Source organism: Bombina bombina, chromosome 1 (assembly GCF_027579735.1).
Source record: "Bombina bombina isolate aBomBom1 chromosome 1, aBomBom1.pri, whole genome shotgun sequence".
NCBI lineage: Eukaryota > Metazoa > Chordata > Amphibia > Anura > Bombinatoridae > Bombina > Bombina bombina.
In genome coordinates this window covers 826439238-826461317 of record NC_069499.1, presented here as the reverse complement: position 1 = coordinate 826461317, position 22080 = coordinate 826439238, and the positions used below count along the sequence as shown (strand labels likewise).

Below are 22080 nucleotides of genomic sequence, written 5' to 3'. Positions count from 1 at the left end.
CGGCCCATTGGCCGCAAGTCTGCAGGGGGCGGTGTTGCACTAGCAGCTCTTGTGAGCTGCTGGTGCAATGCTGAATACGGTGACCGTATTGCTCTCCGTATTCAGCGAGGTCTGGCGGACCTGATCCGCACTGTCGGATCAGGTCCGCCAGACTTTGTTAAATAGAGGCCAATGCCTTAAGAATACTCCAGAGCATCCAGAATAACCCACCACCAGCCCCTTTTTCACATCTGCGAGATTCCCAAAATTATTTTCTATCCAGCGACATTAATTTAACAAAACAGTTATGCAAATATTTAACAATTACACACATTTAACCAACATATTATGCAAATGTGTTTCCAATTTGTTGTGGTTGTAATGATTGTTTTTGTGCATTGTTAGTGGCTCATGTTTAATGTGCAAAATATTCTGGTTTGTGCTATTTAACACAACTATAGATAGATAGAGCTGTGGAAAGTCCCACTATAAACAGCTTGAATAGATTGGTTAATTGAGCCATTCATTTTGAACAGAATTTCTCCTTAACCCCTTAACGACCGAGGACGTGCAGGGTACGTCCTCTAAAAAAATACCCTTAACGACCAAGGACGTACCCTGCACGTCCTCGGTGTGGAAAGCAGCTGGAAGCGATCCTGCTCGCTTCCAGCTGCTTTCCGGTTATTGCAGTGATGCCTCGATATCGAGGCATCCTGCAATAACCCTTAGTAGCCATCCGATGCAGAGAGAGCCACTCTGTGGCCCTCTCTGCACCGGATATCTATGGCATTCATCGTTGGTGGGTGGGAGCGTGTGTCGGAGGCGGGTGGCGGCCATCGATGGCCCAGATCATGTGGAGGGGGGCGGGATCGTGGGCGGGGATGCCCGGACATGCGCACGGACGCGCGCACGTGCACGGGGAGGCGGGGGCGGGCGCGTGCACGGGGAGGGAGCGGGTGGGAACCGCTACTCTACAGAAAAAAAAAAAGGCAAAAGTTAAGAAAATTTAAAAAAACGGTCATCAGTAGGTGTTGGGTGCTCTGTGGAGGGAGGGAAGCTACACTACAGAAAAAAAACGGGTGAAAAAAAAAATAAAACCATTTTTTTTCTGCAAACTGGGTACTGGCAGACAGCTGCCAGTACCCAAGATGGCCCCCAGTAAGGCAGAGGGGGAGGGTTAGAGAGCTGTTTGGGGGGGGGGGGTCAGGGAGGTTGGGGGCTATGAGGAGATTCTACAAAGGAGCATATGTAAATATGCCCCCCCAAAAAAAAAGAAAAGAAAAAAAAATACCTTTTATTTTAGTACTGGCAGACTTTCTGCCAGTACTTAAGATGGTGTGGACAATTGTGGGGTGGGGGAGGGAAGGAAGCTGTTTGGGAGGGATCAGGGGGTGTGATGTGTCAGGTGGGAGGCTGATCTCTATTCTAAAGCTAAAATTAACCCTGCAAGCTCCCTACAAGCTACCTAATTAACCCCTTCACTGCTAGCCATAATACATGTGTGATGCGCAGCAGCATTTAGCGGCCTTCTAATTACCAAAAAGCAACGCCAAAGCCATATAAGTCTGCTATTTCTGAACAAAGGGGATCCCAGAGAAGCATTTACAACCATTTGTGCCATAATTGCACAAGCTGTTTGTAAATAATTTCAGTGAGAAACCTAAAATTGTGAAAAAATTAAAGTTTTTTTTTATTTGATCGCATTTGGCGGTGAAATGGTGGCATGAAATATACCAAAATGGGCCTAGATCAATACTTGGGGTTCTCTACTACACTACACTAAAGTTAAAATTAACCCTAAAAGCTCCCTACATGCTCCCTAATTAACCCCTTCACTGCTGGGCATAATACACGTGTGGTGCGCAGTGGCATTTATCAGTCTTCTAATTAGCAAAAAGCAAAGCCAAAGCCATATAAGTCTGCTATTTCTGAACAAAGGGGATCCAAGAGAAGCTTTTACAACTATTTATTTCATAATTGCATAAGTTGTTTGTAAATAATTTCAGTGAGAAACCTAAAGTTTGTGAAAAAATTTGTGAGAAAGTGAACAATTTTTTTTATTTGATCGCATTTGGCGGTGAAATGGTGGCATGAAATATACCAAAATGGGCCTAGATCAATACTTTGGGATGTCTTCTAAAAAAAAATATATACATGTCAATGGATATTCAGGGATTCCTGAAAGATATCAGTGTCCCAATGTAACTAGCACTCATTTTGAAAAAAAAGTAGTTTGGAAATAGCAAAGTGCTACTTGTATTTATGGCCCTATAACTTGCAAAAACAGCAAAGAACATGTAAACATTGGGTATTTCTAAACTCAGGACAAAATTTAGAAACTATTTAGCATGGGTGTTTTTTGGTGGTTGTAGATGCGTAACAAATTTTGGGGGTCAAAGTTAGAAAAGGTGTGTTTTTTCTATTTTTTCCTCATATTTTATACATTTTTTTATAGTAAATTATAAGATATGATGAAAATAATGGTATCTTTAGAAAGTCTATTTAATGGCGAGAAAAACGGTATATAATATGTGTGGGTAGAGTAAATGAGTAAGTGGAAAATTACAGCTAAACACAAACGCCGCAAAAATGTAAAAATAGCCTTGGTCCCAAACGGACAGAAAATGGAAAAGTGATGTGGTCATTAAGGGGTTAAAGGGACAGTCTAGTCAAAATTAAACTTTCATGATTCAGATAGTGCATGCAATTTTAAACAACTTTCCAATTTACTTTTATCATCAAATTTGCTTTGTTCCCTTGGTGATATTTTTGAAAGCTAAACCTAGGTAAGCTCAAACTGATTTCTAAACCATTGAAAACCTCCTCTTAGCTCAGAGCATTTTGAAAGTTTTTCACAGTTAGACAGTACTAGTTCATGTGTGTCATATAGATAACATTGTGCTCACTCCCGTGAAGTTATTTAGGAGTCTGCACTGATTGTCTAAACTGCATGTCTGTCAAAAGCGCTGAGATAAGGGGGCAGTCTGCAGAGGCTTAGATACAAGGTAAACACAGAGGTAAAGCATTTATTAATATAACAGTGTTGGTCATGCGAAACTGGGGAATGGGTAATAAAGGGATTACCTATCTTTTTAAACAATAAAAATTCTGGTGTAGACTGTCCCTTTAAAGGGATATGAAACCCATTATTTTTCTTTCATGATTCAAACAGAACATAAAATTTTAAACAACTTTCTAATTTCCTTCTATTATAATTTTTTACCGTTCTCTTGTTATCTTTTGTTTAAATGCAGGGTAGTAATCTCAGGAGCATGCCCATGTTTGGAGTACTATATGGCTGCAGTTTTGCAAGAATATCATACATTTGCATGAGCATTAGATGGCAGCACAATTTCCTGCCATGTAGTGCTTCAGACACCTATCTATATATATTTTCAACAAAGAATAACATGAGAATAAAGCAAATTTGATGATAGAAGTAAATTGAAAAATTTGTTTAAAAAATTTGAATTTTATTTTAATATAACTGCATATAAGTATATTTTTGCTAGTATTCATAGTCTTTGAACATTTGGTCAATAGACTTGTGATTTACACATACACACAAAATGTGTCCGCTCAGATACAAGAATAATAAAAATAAAAAAAATAAGGTTGGCCAACTCCCCACTTCAACTTGCATAAACATCTGCTATGTAAATGTTCAGCTACACGCAGACAAGGAAACATTCACATATAGACAGATTGAATACACACACAGCTTTAACACTCCTCACCAGCTCGCCCTCTGGCCCCCCGAAGTCCAGATAAAGTGTCCGAATTCCATCATCAGCTGACATCTTGAGCTTTTCAAAGGGGTATTTATGCAGCACAGGGCCAGATGGCCCTCCTCGGGACACTGTGAATCCTGTGTCATAGTGTATGGAAAGCGAGACTCCCTCTCCACGCAGAGAACAGCCTGTGTACAGACACACATATTATATACTTCATGCCACAGTAACTGTATACAGACACACATATTATATACTTCATGACACAGTAACTGCAGAGAACAGCCTGTATACAGACACACATATTATATACTTCATGCCACAGTAACTGTATACAGACACACATATTATATACTTCATGACACAGTAACTGCAGAGAACAGCCTGTGTACAGACACACATATTATATACTTCATGCCACAGTAACTGTATACAGACACACATATTATATACTTCATGACACAGTAACTGCAGAGAACAGCTTGTATACAGACACACATGTTATATACTTCAAGCCACAGTAACTGCAGAGAACAGCCTGTATACAGACACACATATTATATACTTAATGCCACAGTAACTGCAGAGAACAGCCTGTATACAGACACACATATTATATCTTCATGACACAGTAACTGCCACAGTAACTGTAGAGAACAGCATGTATACATACTATACAGACACACATTATATACATCATGCCACAGTAACTGTAGAGAACAGCTTGTGTACATACACACATATATACTTTATGCCTCAGACTAACTGCAAACTAAACAGTTCATTCATTAATTGCAAAAAAAATACACAGCAAATTCAAATTTACATTATAAACATACTCATTATGCCAACAAGAAAGATTGCATTTCATAGTTGTGTATATATACATGTTGTGTCATTAAAACTGCATATCAAGGCAATAGTTGGGTTACATGAAGAATATACTGTATTTGAGCATACATTGGGGGAGGGGTACCACTGATTATACTTTGATATATAATCTGTGGCCCGATTCTAAAAAAAGAGGATAAAAAGCATATTCACTCATCCAAGCTGGCTACAAATGCTAACTTGCTCAGAGCATTCAGGGCCTTTACAATAAAGGACTAAGTAGCAGTTCCTCTATATAGAAACCTACTGCTTTAATTCCAAAATAACATGATGATTGTCCTAATGCCAACTTGCCCCAGTGTGAGAATCTTGTTGATTCTTTAAATGTTTTTTTAAATCATAGCGCTGCTCATTGCTTTACTAGCCTGCCGCTTAGACTTGTCTCTCTGTTTCCTGTTCTGGCAGAATGCGCTATTCATATCATGACCCAGCACTAAGAATAGCACACAATTAGATATTACAAGTCAATGGTAAAAAAAAAGGTGTATCAGAGAATGTTAGTGCAGCAGACATTTTTTTAGCCTCCCCTATACTTTTAATGAATAGCACAGCTATGCTAAAAAGGGGTGAGTTAGGTAGCCTTCCCTACCTATCAATTAGTTTGGGCTTAACCAATTTACTGTTTGAAGTATTCTTGGTGCAAGGATCTCCCCAGAAGTGGTTGTAAATTGGTCAAGTTGAAATCAAATCTCCAGTCACTACATTAGGTTAAAAAAGGAAATTTATGCTTACCTGATAAATTGATTTCTTCTACGATATGACGAGTCCACGGATTTTATCCTTACTTGTGGGATATTATCCTCCTGCTAACAGGAAGTGGCAAAGAGCACCACAGCAGAGCTGTATATATAGCTCCTCCCTTCCCCTCCACCCCCAGTCATTCGACCGAAGGTTTTAGGAAGAGAAAGGAAAAGCTAAAAGGTGCAGAGGTGACTGAAGTTGTAAAAATAAAATATAATCTGTCTTAAAATGACAGGAAGGGCCGTGGACTCGTCGTATCTTAGAAGAAATCAATTTATCAGGTAAGCATAAATTTCCTTTTCTTCTACAAGATACGACGAGTCCACGGATTTCATCCTTACTTGTGGGATACAATACCAAAGCAACAGGACACGGATGAAAGGGAGGGACAAGACAGAGACCTAAACGGAAGGCACCACTGCTTGAAGAACTTTTCTCCCAAAAACAGCCTCAGAAGAAGCAAAAGTATCAAATTTGGAAAATTTGGAAAAAGTATGAAGGGACGACCAAGTCGCAGCCTTACAAATCTGTTCAACAGCATCGTTTTTAAAGGCCCGTGTGGAAGCCACAGCCCTAGTAGAATGAGCCGTAATTCTTTCAGGAGGCTGCTGTCCAGCAGTCTCATATGCCAGGTGGATGATACTCCTCAGCCAAAAAGAAAGAGAGGTAGCCGTAGCTTTCTGACCCCTACGCTTTTTAGAATAAACAATGAACAATGAAGATGATTGACGGAAAACCTTGGTAGCCTATAAGTAAAACTTCAAGGCACGGACTACGTCCAGGTTATGTAACAGACGTTCCTTCTTAGAAGAAGTATTAGGACACAAGGAAGGAACAACAATTTCCTGATTAATATTCTTATTTGAAACAACCTTAGGAAGAAATCCAGGTTTGGTACGTAGAACCACCTTATCAGAATGAAATATAAAGCTCAGAAACTCTTTGAGCAGAAGAAAAAGCAACTAAAAACAGAACTTTCCAAGATAACAATTTAATATCTATGGAATGCATGGATTCAAACGGAACCCCTTGAAGAACTCGAAGAACTAAATTCAAACTCCAGGGAGGAGTAATTGGTCTAAGTACAGGCTTAATTCTAGTTAGAGCCTGACAAAAAGACTGAACATCTGGCCCATCTGCCAAACGTTTGTGAAGCAGAATTCACAAAGCAGAAATTTGTCCCTTTAAGGAACTTGCTGATAACCCTTTCTCCAATCCTTGGAGAAAAGACAGAATCCTGGCAATCCTAACTTTACTCCATGAGTAACCCCTGGATTCACACCAATAAAGATATTTACGCCATATCTTATGATAGATTTTTCTAGTGACAGGCTTTCGAGCCTGTATCAAAGTATCAATGACCGAATCAGAGAATCCTCGCTCAGATAAAATCAAGCGTTCAATCTCCAAGCAGTCAGCTGCAGAGAAACTAGATTTGGATGTTGGAAAGGACCTTGAATGAGAAGGTCCTGTCTCAAAGGAAGTTTCCACGGAGGCAGAGAGGACATGTCCACTAAATCCGCATACCAAGTCCTGCGTGGCCACGCAGGCGCTATCAGGATTATTGAAGCTCTCTCCTGTTTGATTCGAGCAATCACGCGTGGAAGGAGAGGAAATGGTGGAAACACATAAGCTAGGCTGAACGACCAAGGCACTGCCAGGGCATCTATCAGTTCGGCCTGGGGATCCCTCGACCTGGATCCGTAACGTGGAAGCTTGGCATTCTGACGAGATGCCATCAGATCCAATTCTGGTCTGCCCCATTGGCGAATCAATGACACAAACACCTCCGGATGGAGTTCCCACTCCCCCGGATGAAAAGTCTGATGACTTAGAAAATCCGCTTCCCAGTTTTCTACTCCTGGGATGTAGATTGCCGACAGATAACAAGAGTGGGCCTCCGCCCATCGGATTATCTTGGATACTTCTATCATCGCTAAGGAACTCCTTGTTCCCCCCTGATGATTGATATATGCCACAGTCGTGATGTTGTCCGATTGCAATCTAAAAAATTTGGCCGAAGCCAACTGAGGCCACGCCTGAAGCGCACTGAATATTGCTCTCAGTTCCAGAATATTGATTGGAAGTAGAGACTCTACCTGAGTCCAAACACCCTGAGCCTTCAGGGAATTCAAGATTGCACCCCAGCCTAGAAGACTGGCGTCCATTGTCACTATCACACACGAGGGTCTGCGGAAACATGTCCCCTGGGACAGATGATCCGGCGACAACCACCAAAGAAGAGAGTCTCTGGTCTCTTGATCCAGATTTATCTGAGGAGATAAATTCGCATAGTCCCCATTCCACTGTCCGAGCATGCACAGCTGCAGTGGTCTGAGATGAAAGCGGGCAAACGGAATGATGTCCATTGCCGCTACCATTAATCCAATGACCTCCATACACTGAGCCACTGATGACCGAGGAATGGACTGAAGTGCTCGGCAAGTATTTAGAATCTTTGTTTTTCTGACCTCCGTCAGAAATATTTTCATTTCTACCGAGTCTATAAGAGTCCCCAAGAAGGGAACCCTTGTCCGTGGAACTAGTGAACTCTTTTCTATGTTCACTTTCCATCCGTGAGTTCTCAGGAAAGACAATACTATGTCTGTGTGAGATTTTGTCAAATGATAGGTTGATGCCTGAATCAGAATATCGTCCAGATAAGGCGCCACTGCTATGCCCCGCGGTCTGAGAACCGATAGAAGAGACCCTAGAACCTTTGTGAAGATTCTGGGTGCTGTGGCCAACCCGAAGGGAAGAGCCACAAACTGATAATGTTTGTCCAGGAAGGCAAACCTTAGGAACTGATGATGATCCCTGTGAATAGGGATATGAAGGTATTCATCCTTCAAGTCCACGGTAGTCATATATTGACCCTCCTGGATCATTGGTAAGATTGTTCGTATAGTCTCCATCTTGAATGATGGAACTCTGAGAAACTTGTTTAGACACTTGAGATCTAAAATGGGTCTGAAAGTTCCCTCTTTTTTGGGAACCACAAAAAGATTTGAGTAAAACCCCTGCCCCTGTTCCAGGACAAATTACTCCCATGGTAGAGAGGTCTTTTACACAGCGTAAGAATGCCTCTCTTTTTATCTGGTCTACAGATAATCGTGAAAGATGAAATCTCCCTCTTGGGAGAAAATACTTGAATTCCAGTTGATACCCGTGGGACACGATTCCCAGTGCCCAAGGGTCCTGAACGTCTCTTGCCCAAGCCTGAGCAAAGAAAGAAAGTCTGCCCCCTACTAGATCCGGTCCCGGATCGGGGGCCGCCCCTTCATGCTGTCTTGGTAGTAGCAGCGGGCTTCTTGGATTGTTTACCTTTATTCCAAGTCTGGTTGGGTCTCCAGACTGACTTAGATTGAGCAAAATTCCCTTCCTGCTTTGTGGAGGAAGAAGAAACAGAGGCTTCTCCTTTATAGTTTCGAAAGGAACGAAAATTATTTTGTTTACCCCTCATCTTAACAGACTTATCCTGAGGTAGGGCATGGCCTTTACCTCCAGTAATGTCAGAAATGATTTCCTTCAATTCAGGCCCGAAAAGGGTCTTACCTTTAAAAGGAATAGCTAAAAGCTTAGATTTTAACGACACATCAGCAGACCAAGATTTGAGCCATAACGCTCTACGCGCTAAAATGGCAAATCCTGCATTTTTCGCCGCTAATTTAGCAATTTGGAAAGCGGCATCAGTAATAAAAGAGTTAGCTAGCTTGAGAGCCTTAATTCTATCTAAGATGTCATCTAAACCTTCATAGACTCTTCTAGAGCCTCAAACCAAAAAGCTGCTGCAGTAGTTACTGGAACAATGCAAGCAGTAGGTTGTAAAAGGAAACCCTGATGAATAAATAATTTATTTAGAAGACCCTCTAACTTTTTATCCATAGGGTCTTTGAAAGCACAACTGTCCTCAATAGGTATAGTTGTACGTTTAGCCAGGGTAGAAATAGCTCCCTCCACCTTAGGGACCGTTTGCCAAGAGTCCCGAATGGCGTCTGATATAGGAAACATTTTCTTAAAATTAGGAGGGGGAGAGAACGGTATAACTGGTCTATCCCATTCCTTCTTTACAATTTCCGAAATTCTTTTAGGAACTGGAAAAACATCAGTGTAAGTAGGCACCTCTAGATATTTGTCCATCTTACACAATTTCTCTGGTGGAATCACAATAGTATCACAATCATCCAGAGTAGCTAAAACCTCCCGAATTAACAAGCGGAGGTGTTCAAGCTTAAATTTAAAGGACATCACGTCCAAATCTGTCTGAGGTAACACATTTCCTGAGTCTGAAAGTTCTCCCTCAGACAGCAATTCCCTGACCCCCAACTCAGAGCACTGTGAGGGAACGTCGGAAATAGCCAATAAAGCATCAGAGGGTTCAGTATCCACATTAATACCTGACCTACTGTGTTTACCCTGTAACACTGGTAATTTAGATAATACCTCTGTAAGGGTAGTTGACATAACTGCAGCCATCTCCTGCAGAGTAAAAGAATTAGACGCACTAGAGGTACTTAGCGTCGCTTGTGTGGGCGTTAAAGGTTGTGACACTTGGGGAGAATTGGATGTCATATCCTGATTCTCTTCAGACTGAGAATCATCCATAGGCAAACTATCTTTACTTAAAATATGCTTTTTACAGTGTAAGGCCCTTCAGTACAAAAGTTACACAATGTAAGAGGGGGTTCCACAATGGCTTCTAAACACATAGAACAATGAGATTCCTCAATGTCAGACATGTTGAACAGACTAGTAATAACCACCAATAGTCGTTAAACACTTTGGCCTAGGTTTAGAGTTGGGCGGTAGCCGTCAAAACCAGGGTTGGAGGCTCCTAACGCTGGTTTTTACCGCCCTCTGGTATTTGGAGTCAGTCAGGAAAGGGTCTAACGCTCACTTTGCAGCCGCGACTTTTCCATACCGCAGATCCCCCTACGCCATTTGCGTATCCTATCTTTTCAATGGGATCTTTCTAACGCCGGTATTTAGAGTCTTGGCTGAAGTGAGCGTTAGAAATCTAACGACAAAACTCCAGCCGCAGAAAAAAGTCAGTAGTTAAGAGCTTTCTTGGCTAACGCCGGTTTATAAAGCTCTTAACTACTATGCTCTAAAGTACACTAACACCCATAAACTACCTATGTACCCCTAAACCGAGGTCCCCCCACATCGCCGCCACTCTAATTAAATTTTTTAACCCCTAATCTGCCGTCCGTACGCCGCTGCAAGCTACGTTTTACTTATGTACCCCTAATCTGCTGCCCCTAACACCGCCGACCCCTATATTATATTTATTAACCCCTAATATGCCCCCCTCAACGTTGCCTCCACCTGCCTACACTTATTAACCCCTAATCTGCCGACCGGACCGCACCGCTATTATAATAAAGTTATTAACCCCTAATCCGCCTCACTCCCGCCTCAATAACCCTATAATAAATAGTATTAACCCCTAATCTGCTCTCCCTAACATCGCCGACACCTAACTTCAAGTATTAACCTCTAATCTGCCGACCGGAGCTCACCGCTACTCTAATAATTTTTTTAACCCCTAAAGCTAATTCTAACCCTAACCCTAACACCCCCCTAAATTAAATATAATTTTATTCTAACGAAATAAATTAACTCTTATTAAATAAATTATTCCTATTTAAAGCTAAATACTTACCTGTAAAATAAACCCTAATATAGCTACAATATAAATAATAATTATATTGTAGCTATTTTAGGATTAATATTTATTTTACAGGCAACTTTGTATTTATTTTAACCAGGTACAATAGCTATTAAATAGTTAATAACTATTTAATAGTTACCTAGTTAAAATAATTACAAAATTACCTGTAAAATAAATCCTAGTTACAATTAAACCTAACACTACACTATCAATAAATTAATTAAATAAACTACCTACAATTATCTACAATTAAACCTAACACTACACTATCAATAAATTAATTAAATACAATACCTACAAATAAACACAATTAAATAAACTAACTAAAGTACAAAAAATAAAAAAGAACTAAGTTACAAAAAATAAAAAAATATTTACAAACAGAAAAATATTACAACAATTTTAAACTAATTACACCTACTCTAAGCCCCCTAATAAAATAACAAAGCCCCCCAAAATAAAAAAATGCCCTACCCTATTCTAAAATTAAAATAGAAAAGCTCTTTTACCTTACCAGCCCTGAAAAGGGCCCTTTGCGGGGCATGCCCCAAAGAATTCAGCTCTTTTGCCTGTAAAAAAAAACCCATACAATACCCCCCCCCCCAACATTACAACCCACCACCCACATACCCCTAATCTAACCCAAACCCCCCTTAAATAAACCTAACACTAAGCCCCTGAAGATCTCCCTACCTTGTCTTCACCACACCGGGTCCCGATCTGTCCAGAAGAGCCTCCGATGTCTTGATCCAAGCCCAAGCGGGGGGCTGAAGAGTGACGTCCATCCTCGGGCTGAAGTCTGGATCCAAGCGGCGGCTGAAGAAATCCATCATCGGGCTGAAGTCTTGATCCAAGCGGACGCTGAAGAAGTCCATCATCGGGATGAAGTGTTCTATGAAGCGGCATCTTCAATCTTCTTTCTTCCGGAGCCATCATCTTCCAGCCGACGCTGATCCATCCTCTTCTACCGACGCCTACTCGCCGAATGACGGTTCCTTTAAATGACGTCATCCAAGATGGCGTCCGTCGAATTCCGATTGGCTGATCGGATTCTATCAGCCAATTGGAATTAAGGTAGGAAAATTCTGATTGGCTGATGGAATCAGCCAATCAGATTCAAGTTCAATCCGATTGGCTGATCCGATCAGCCAATCAGATTGAGCTCGCATTCTATTGGCTGTTCTGATCAGCCAATAGAATGCATGCTCAATCTGATTGGCTGATCGGATCAGCCAATCGGATTGAACTTGAATCTGATTGGCTGATTCCATCAGCCAATCAGAATTTTCCTACCTTAATTGCGTCCGGCAAAAATACCCTCTGCACCTCTGTGGCGCCTACCTGACCCCAGGGTACTTCAAAATGACTCGACAACAATCCAGAGAGGAGAACCTCTGCTTAGGCTCCACCGGAGCTAATGCCTGCTGCTTCCCAGCCAGAATACAGAGCGCGTCTGAGCGCGCGAAAATAAGCCCCGCCCATCAGGACCGATGACCGAGTAGGCCTGAACAACCGCATGGTGAAGCGGTTTGCAAATATAAGCCATGTGGAATCTTTACCCCTAAGTATCTCTCAATACGGTCAAAGTGTTTCCCAAACAACAAAACCGCTAAGCATATCTCCCAGTGTCTCTTTATAATGTAGCACTCAGCACTCTGTCCATTATAAAATAAATTTAGCCCAAAATGTCAGCTGAATAAAATAAGGCATAGGTTTCAGTAACACCCCCTTTTTTAACAGGTCTACTGCTTACCCCTTCCCTTACAGGGAAATAAATGTCAGCCAGTTCTGATATACCAAGTCTCCTCAGAAATAAAGGGCTGCACATACCGCAATGCTGCTTGTAGCATAAACCGTTCTCAACACTGAAGATGTCTCTTGTATTACCTTCAGAAGCTCTGTGGGAACCAACGTGGATCTTAGTTACAGCTGCTAAGATTATCAACCTCAGGGCAGAAATCTTCTTCCATATCCCCCTGAGGCAAACAGTACTCACCGGTACCATTTAAAATAAAAAACTTCTTGATTGAAGAAACTAAAACTAACACCTCACTTTACCTCTTCCTAGTACAAACACAGGCAAAGAGAATGACTGGGGGTGGAGGGGAAGGGAGGAGCTATATATACAGCTCTGCTGTGGTGCTCTTTGCCACTTCCTGTTAGCAGGAGGATAATATCCCACAAGTAAGGATGAAATCCGTGGACTCGACGTATCTTGTAGAAGAAACTATATTTTATTGAAAGTTGGTTAAAAATCAAATGAACACAAACGGAGGGGAGGTGCCACTCTAGAGCTGTGGCATCATCTTGGATTGCTTTTTTCTCTATCTAGGAGGGATATTAAGACTTAAAGTAATATGAAACTCAACATTTTTATTTTGTGCTTCAGACAGAGCATGTAATTTTTTTAAAGTTTCCAATTTACTTCTATTATCAAATTTGCTTCATTCCCGTGATTATTCTGTGTTGAAGAGATACATAGGCAGGCATCTGGAGCACTACATAGCAGGAAATAGTGCTGCCATCTAGTGCTCTTGCAAGTGGATAACATTCTTGCAAAGTTGCTGCCATATAGTGCTCCAGAAAAGGGCCGGCTCCTAAGCTTACATCCCTGAAAAAAATTATAATAGAAGTAAATTAGAAGTAATAGAAGTAAATTAGAAAGTTGTTTAAAATTGTATGCTCTATCTCAGATATCCTCAAACTTGGCCCTCCAGAGGTTTTGGAACTACATTTCCCATGACGCTCAGCCAGCATATCAGCTGGCATCATGTAGTTCCAAAACCTCGGGAGGGCCAGGTATGAGGATGTCTGCTCTATCTGATTCAAGCTATTCTGCATCTGCAGTGATGGACAGCTGTCAGTACTGGTGACACATGTGTCCTCCAATGCTTGCTCTGCAGCCCCCAACTTCTCTAAAATAAGAATGTTCTATTTTACCTCTAGAAAACACATATCCTGTAATTTAACCTATAAGACAACTTTCCACATGAATCTACTTTCCCACACTTAAACCCAGTGGATCTAAACAATTTTAACATCTGATCAGATCAGCCAATAGGATTTAAGCAGCTCTCACCCTATTGGCTGATTTGAATTTTTCAGCCAATAGGAATGCAAGGGTACCCTAATATAAACGGGGTACCTTGCATTTAATCTTCAGTGTGCGGCAGCCGATTGCATGAAGAGGACCTCTGTGACGGATGACCACGCCGCCTCTGCGCCACTGGGATGAAGATGGAAGATGGCCCCGCACTGGTTGAAGATGGAGCCGCCTGGATGAAGACCTATCACCGCCGGGAAGAAGATGGATCGCCGGACTTCAGCAATGGTGAGTACAAATTTTGGGGTTAGTGTTTTTTTTTTCTTTTTTGTTTTGTTATTTAGATTAGTGCTTTTTTTATATTTATTGGCTACGAAAAAGATCCCTTTTCGGGGCAATAGGTAGATTAGGTTGTTTTTTTTAGCTTATAGAAGGGAGAGTTCTTTCGGTCTGAACATTTGTAAATCCCACAAGAGCAATATCCTGTATTGGTACAGGTTTGAGTACAGGGACTATGTAACAAGCCGCTCCACGGTATTCCAAAGGTGAGTATCAAATGTGTCCCATATAAGAGATGTGAAGTGTCCCGGAGGAATAGTAGCCTCAAGAGCTTGTGTAGGGACAACAAGGGATGCCGGTATAGCTGTCTGAATACAAGTAAGTACTGCCAGTAAAAGCTTAATTAGTGAGCCGGTCTCACCTTTCACAAGTGACGTACCTCGAGCGGTGCTGGGAGGGTCCAAGTGCTGATCCGGTGCAGGATGGTTAAGTGTGTAGCCTCTCCAACTCGTCCGAGCTGCTAATGGGATCCCAGGTGAGTGTTCAGATTGGGTAGTTCTTCGAGGTCTTACTGTGTCTCTACGGGAATGTTCGCCGCTGGGTGGCCATTTCCTCCTGATATCAGAGGTACGGGTAGGCAGGATAGAACGGTAGTCAGGATTCAGACAGGTAAACGCTGTGGGATATTGCAGGGTGGTCTGTATGTACAGTACAGGAATTCTGGTCCTAAACAGCTGTCTTGTGCTGGTCAAACAGTAAAACAAAGAAGGGAGGATCCGGATATCAGAATCAAAGGCAATTTATTCAAGCTGACAGGTAGCATACACACACTGTGTGGAAGGGCAGCTGTGGAAGAACTGACGCGTTTCGTGCTTGCTCATATGCGCTTAATCAGAGATCAGATATTCCACAGATGCCCTTCCATAAAGTGTGTGTATGCTACCTGTCAGCTTGAATAAGTCACCTTTGATTCTGATATCCGGATACAATCCGGAAACTGCGGTACAGCCATATTTTTAGCTGTATTAACGCAACGGCTATACCACACAACTTAACCTTGCTCAGTGTTTTTTGTTTTTAATGAGAAACTGTGCAGATTTAAATTTAAGCGAAAAATATCGCTTCAGCAAAAGCGATATTTGCGCTCAACTTAGCAATATCAGTACAGGCAAATTGCGCAAAAAGTGAGAGCGCTTCCATAGGCTCCAATGGGAGCAGCAAATATAATAGTTTTTTAATGAGAAATTGCGCACTTAGGGCCATAATATTGCTTCAGTGAAAGCAATATTTGTGCTCAACTTAGTAAAAGCAGCGCACGCAAATTGCACGGAAGCATTGGGCTCACAAGAGCGTGCTTCCATAGGCTCCAATGTGAGTTTTGTTCTCATGCCGTCAGACACAGCATGAGAACTAGTGCAGACTAGTGCAGCGAAGGGGGTAAGTCGCACAGCGATGGGCAGCAAATATAAATGTGCTAACCCTACACGTATTAGACCAAATGCGCTAATGCATATTGTACATTACAATGTTTTTCAAATAGAAGGAAATTTTCTTTTTCTTTTTTAATATATACTGTGTATATATATATATATATATATATATATATCCCACACAGCACAAAACACTCTCTGGTCTTTTAGTAGACCAGGGAGTGTAAAACCAGAGAGTGCTTTCAGCTGTGTGGGATATATTTATATTTTCAAAATGCACCCTGGTGATTGTGACTACTGTTAGTGTGTGCCAAGCTCACTATTGGAATACATTATAAACTGTTCAAAGGAGGGCTGATTAAATGGTACATAGTTTTGAAAAGAAAACTTGAAAGTAAAGATTGTGTGGCCTTAGTATGTATAGCTAGGAGGAGAAAAAAGAGAAACCTTCAAATGTATAATTTTTCTATTTCAGAAAGAACAAAGAAGAAAATAATCTGTCTGAAAATGTGTGTATATAAGAAGTAAAGTTGGTTACACATTCAGTCAGAAAGAATGATAAACCCAAATGTGAGATGTCTCATCTTACTGAGGGCACAAGCTGGCATTTAAACATAGGTTATGCAGACTTACAAAACCTCCACCAGAGGGTGACATCACCTAGTAACAAGTGGACACTCACCATGGTAACCCAATATGGATCTAAGTAGTCCAACTAAAGAGATACTAACAATGTGCAATGACAAAGATATTAACAAGGTTATCTTGTAATTCACATTGTAATCATATCAGCAGCTATTAAAAAACAATATTTTAAACTGCCACACACAACCTGACAAAACCAGCCAGCTATAAGTAGCTTAAAGCAAACTAGCCAGTATTAAGTCACTTGTACATTGAGTTTTTTTTTTAACAATTTCAATTTTGATGTAATGTATTTATCACCTCAATCATTAATGATGTCCCTCACATTCCCAGTAAAAAAAAAAAAAAATTATATATATATATATATATATATATATATATATATACACACACTCAGCAGAAAAATGATGTCTAAGTGAGAAAAAATTGGTCTTAAAAAAAAGGTCACTGTACGGACTGAAATGTTGACCTGGAATAAGAAAATAAAGTGACAGTAACTTTGAGCAATACAAGTCCTGAGAGTGCCTCTTACATAGAGAGCACCTTGGCAACTCATATAACAGAGAGTGCTTGAATCAACCTTTCTTTATATATATATACTGTGTGTATATATATATATATATATATATATACACACTGTATATTGTCGTCTATGTACCTATTGCTACTTGTACGTTTTGCATCTGTTTTGTTTGCATCACTGTGTTCTTTTGTTTATTTTTTTCTGGTGCCAACGATGCACTTTCTTCTTTTTTTTTTATTTGTTTTTTTGTTGAGGATGTAGAAAGATTGGAAGGATTCTTACAGGCTGTGAGCTTGTTGATAAACCTGTCTATAATTAGCCTTTTAGATTCTCCAGTTTCATTGATTTCTACAAAACTAATACAAAATTTGATTACTTGCTATTATTATTGCTGAAAAAAGGTTTTCATCAAGGTAGTTAGGTAGAGACTATTTTAAAGGGACAGTAAACCTTATTATAAAGATATATAGAAATGTACTAGTTCTGAATTTTTTTAATGATACCCCACTGCAGAATTAATTTATTTTTTTATCAAACAGAAGCACTCCAAAGATCCTGTATGGTCACCCAACCTCTGCTGCTATTTTTTTGTGATTAGTCTGGAGCATATAACCCCTGCTTTTAAGTTTAGAGTGTGAGTGTCCTCGCAGAGCCAGTTAAAGGGACATGACACCCAAATGTTTTTAAAAGTTTACTATTTCTCTAACATTGGTGTGTCCGGTCCACGGCGTCATCCATTACTTGTGGGATATTCTCATCCCCTACAGGGAAAGGCAAGGAGAGCACACAGCAAGAGCTGTCCATATAGCTCCCCCTCTGGCTCCGCCCCCCAGTCATTCTCCTTGCCGCTCTGAACAAGTAGCATCTCCACGGGGATGGTGAGGAGTTTGTGGTGTTAGTTGTAGTTTTTTATTTCTTCTATCAAGAGTTTGTTATTTTAAAATAGTGCTGGTATGTACTATTTACTCTGAAACAGAAAGAGATGAAGAGTTCTGTTTAAAAGAGGAGTATGATTTTAGCAGCAGTAACTAAAATCGATTGCTGTTCCCACACAGGACTGTTGAGATGAGAGTACTTCAGTTGGGGGGAACAGTTTGCAGACTTTTCTGCTCAAGGTATGACTAGCCATTTTCTAACAAGACTGTGTAATGCTGGAAGGCTGTCATTTTTCCCTCATGGGGATCGGTAAGCCATTTTCTTAGACTTAGAAAGAATAAAGGGCTTATTATGGGCTATTAACTGGTGGACACTCTTAAGGGCTAAATCGATTGTTTATTTAAGTTTTTATTTAAAGTTTGAAGTGGATTTCACACTTTTATTATTTGGGGAACGTTTTTTTATCGCCAGGCACTAGTTAAGACACCTTCCCAGTCAGGAAGGGCCTTTCACTGTATTAGGCAGAGCCTCATTTTCGCACCATTTTTTGCACAGTTTCTTTTAAGTACAGTGCATGCAGATGCATGTGAGAGGGTCTGTTGTCCACTGAAAAAGTTCCTAGAAAACTTGAAATACCCCCCTGGAATAGTTGAAGTCACAACAAAGGCTGTGGGTCGCCGTGGACCGGACACACCGTTGGAGAAAGTAATTTATCAGGTAAGCATAAATTCTGTTTTTCTTATGTTATAAAATTAGCTTTGTTCTTGTGGTATTCTTTGTTTAAAAGATACCTAAGTAGATAGCATGCAAGAATGTTATCATTTGCAAGAGCACTATATGGCAGAAAAAAAGGGCTCTTGCAAATGATAACATTCTTGCAAAACTACTGCCAGTACTTTTCCATTAGCAGTTAGTAAATACAGAATGCCAGCAAATGGCGCTATAGAGTTTTGGTTCATTAATAGAAAAGTACCATTATTTTCAAAAGCATAACTTCCCTTTCGTGTGCTTGTGAATGACATTGAACCCCCCAGACGGAGGCAAAAAAAGATAGTGGAGATGAGTGAATTTCTTCTCCCATGGGTACTTTTCCATTAACGGAGCAAAACTCTATAGTGCCATCTGTCGGCAGTCTGTAATCACCAAAAAAATGTTGGTCCGTTAATGGAAAAGTACCCTACTGCCATATAGTGCTGCAGACATATGCAAGCTCCTAAGCTTGGAGGGACAGTCTACTCCAAAAAATGTTATTGTTTAAAAAAGATAGATAATCTCTTTATTACCCATTCCCCAGTTTTGCACAACCAACATGGTTATATTAATGTACTTTTTACCTCTGAGATTACTTTGTATCTAAGCCTCTTTTGATAGCCCCCTGATCACCTGGCTATTTATTTATTATCTATTGATTTGCATTTTAGCCAATTAGTGGTGTGTCCTGCACAACTTCATGGAGAGAGCACAATGTTATCTATATGGTACATATGAACTAGCAGTCTCTTGTGAAAAGCTAATAAAAAAGCATGTAATAAGCTGCAACAGTTGGGGGGGGGGGGGGTTATAGGATGCTTTGACTGCTTCTTTGGGATTAAAAATATATTTTCAATAAAATATTCTACAATATATTGTTAAAAGTGCAGTACTGGGTTAAGTATATATTATGGGACATTCTTTATAATAAAGTCTACTGTCCTATTAAAAAGAAAAAATACTTCCCAGAATTTCAAATAACAAAAGAGGTACACTTTAAAGAGGTGTGACTGAAAGGAAAGTACGGTGCGGCCTATATATAAACATACACACTTCATTATATATGTCAGTCTAAACATACACATCTGCATTATGTTCATATACAGTAACTGCTTGTTCTCAACAGCATGATTACATGACCCCTGTCCGCCTGAGCTTTTCACATTCCTATGATGTATGATGAGACTCAGACAGCACACTTAATATAATGTGATTTATTTACTCTTGCTGTACAGAATGGCTGTGTGTTGCAAATGAAGAGCAGTTTAGAGATACACCCAGTGGAATTCATGTTCCTGTTCTCCTTTCTGAGCTCTATTAATGACAGAAATAACTTTGTTTTTACTCTAATCAAAGCATTCACTGTGTACAATGTTGCAGGGGATATAAATATGTCACTATACTTAAATTAATGGTAAACCCAAGTGTATAACAAACGGTAGGATTTACCATCACTAAAAATATACAGTTTCTCTCATTGTTTCGAAAAAAACAGCGTTGCACTCATCCTATGGCCTCTATTTATCAAACTCTGGCGGACCTGATCCGACAGTGCGGATCAGGTCCGCCAGACCTCGCTGAATACGGAGAGCAATACGCTCTCCATATTCAGCATTGCACCAGCAGCTCACAAGAGCTGCTGGTGCAACGTGGCCCCCTGCAGAATCGCGGCCAATCCCCGCCAGCAGGAAGGTGTCAATCAACCCGATTGTACTCGATCGGGTTGAATTGCGGCGATGACTGGCCCCTATTTGTTAGGAAAGAAGATCGCTAACAACATAGAGCTCTTCTCCAATGAGGTGACGTTTCCACCTCTAGACCAATAGCCGTGAGTGTCAACTGACATCCTAGCATGGCTAGAGGGGGAAACGTCACCTCATTGGAGAAGAGCACTATGTCGTGGGCGGCCAGAGGTGGTGTGTTAGTGAACTACTTCCTAACCGATAGGGTGGGTGAGTGTAAAGCTGTTTTTTACAAAACAATTAAACTAACTTTTATTTTTAGTGATAGTAAATCCTAGCGTTTGTAATACCATTTACCATACTTTAAAGGAACATTAGATAATTTGAGATTGTAATAAAAAAAAGTTTAATTATATGTAGTAAAAAAACAAATGCAATATAATTTCATTATTCATTTTATTCCCTTTTTCTGTAATGTAATGCTGCATATTTTGGGCTTTCCAATTCCTGTTAAAAGTATAAATTCAAACTGCTCCAAACTTAAAGGGACAGTCAAGTCCAAAAAAAAGTTCATGTTTCAAATAGGGCATGCAATTTTAAACAACTTTCCAATTTACTTTTATCACCAATTTTGCTTTGTTCTTTTGTTATTCTTAGTTGAAAGCTAGACCTAGGAAGGCTCATATGATAATTGCTAAGCCCTTGAAGGCCGCCTCTAATCACATGCTGTTGTATTTGCTTTTCACAGCAGGGGAGAGCTAGTCCAGGTAATCCCTATAGATAACATTGTGAGCACGCCCGTGGATTGTGGCAGACACTGCACTAATTGGCTAAAATAAAAGTCAAAAGATAATAAATAAAATGTCATGTGATCAGGGGGCTGTCAGAATATGTTTAGATACAAGTTAATCACAGAGGTAAAAGTGTATTATTATAACTGTGTTGGTTATGCAAAACTGGGGAATGGGTAAAAAAAGGGATTATCTATCTTTTAAAACAACAAAAATTCTGGTGTTGACTGTCCCTTTAAAGAGACAGTAAATACTTTGAGATTGTGATTTAAAATGCTTAAAAGGACATGAAACCCAAACATTTTCTTTCACGATTCAGATAGAGAATACAATTTTAAACAACTTTCTAATTTACTCCTATTATCAAATTTGTTTCATTCTCTTGGTATTATTTGTTGAAGGAGCAGCAATGCACTAATGGTTTCTAACTGAACACATGGGTGAGCCAATCACAATCAATATATATATATATATATATATATATATATATATATATATATATATATATATATATATATGCAGCCACCAATTAATAGCTAGAACCTAGGTTCTCTGCTGCTCCTGAGCTTGCCTAGATAAACCTTTCAGCAAAGGATAACAAGAGAACGAAGCAAATTAAATAATAGAAGTAAATTGGAAAGTTGTTTACAATTTTAACCTCTATCTGAATCATGAAAGAAAATGTTTGGGTTTCATGTCCCTTTAATTGTGCATACTAAAACAACTTTGCAGTATATTTAATTGATTTATTTTCCACTATTTTTCTGTAATTTAAGTACTGAAAACAAAAAGAGCATGTAGCAGGATTCACGGGCCTCATTTCCAGTTTGTAATTTGATCTTTTCTGCTAAAGCCCAAAAAATTAAGATTTTGTAAACACAATGATAGTGGCAAATTCTGTCTTCCCCAAGCTCAAGTCTGGATTAGCTCCTACCGCTAAGAAAAATGATGGGTGGAGTTTGATCACTGAAGAGCAATTGCCGCAAACAAGGTGTTAATTCATTGTAATAGTGCTCAGGCTGGGCTGCTATGTTAATTTATTTAA

The 22080-nt window shown here is 40.0% G+C and overlaps 1 protein-coding gene across 3 annotated transcripts in view; it reads right to left on the bottom strand.

The window, feature by feature from the left end:
- The window catches only part of SNTB2 (syntrophin beta 2), a 92247-nt gene that overhangs the window by 9901 nt on the left and 60266 nt on the right, over nucleotides 1-22080 (bottom strand). The window contains exon 6 of one of the 3 annotated variants that reach the window (XM_053699416.1): nucleotides 3697-3898. The exons of 1 other annotated variant lie outside the window; for it this stretch is intronic. In XM_053699416.1, the coding sequence (XP_053555391.1) occupies nucleotides 3697-3898 (202 nt within the window). The remainder of the gene's footprint in view (nucleotides 1-3696; nucleotides 3899-22080) is intronic. One more of the 3 variants, XM_053699417.1, reaches the window with a different exon arrangement.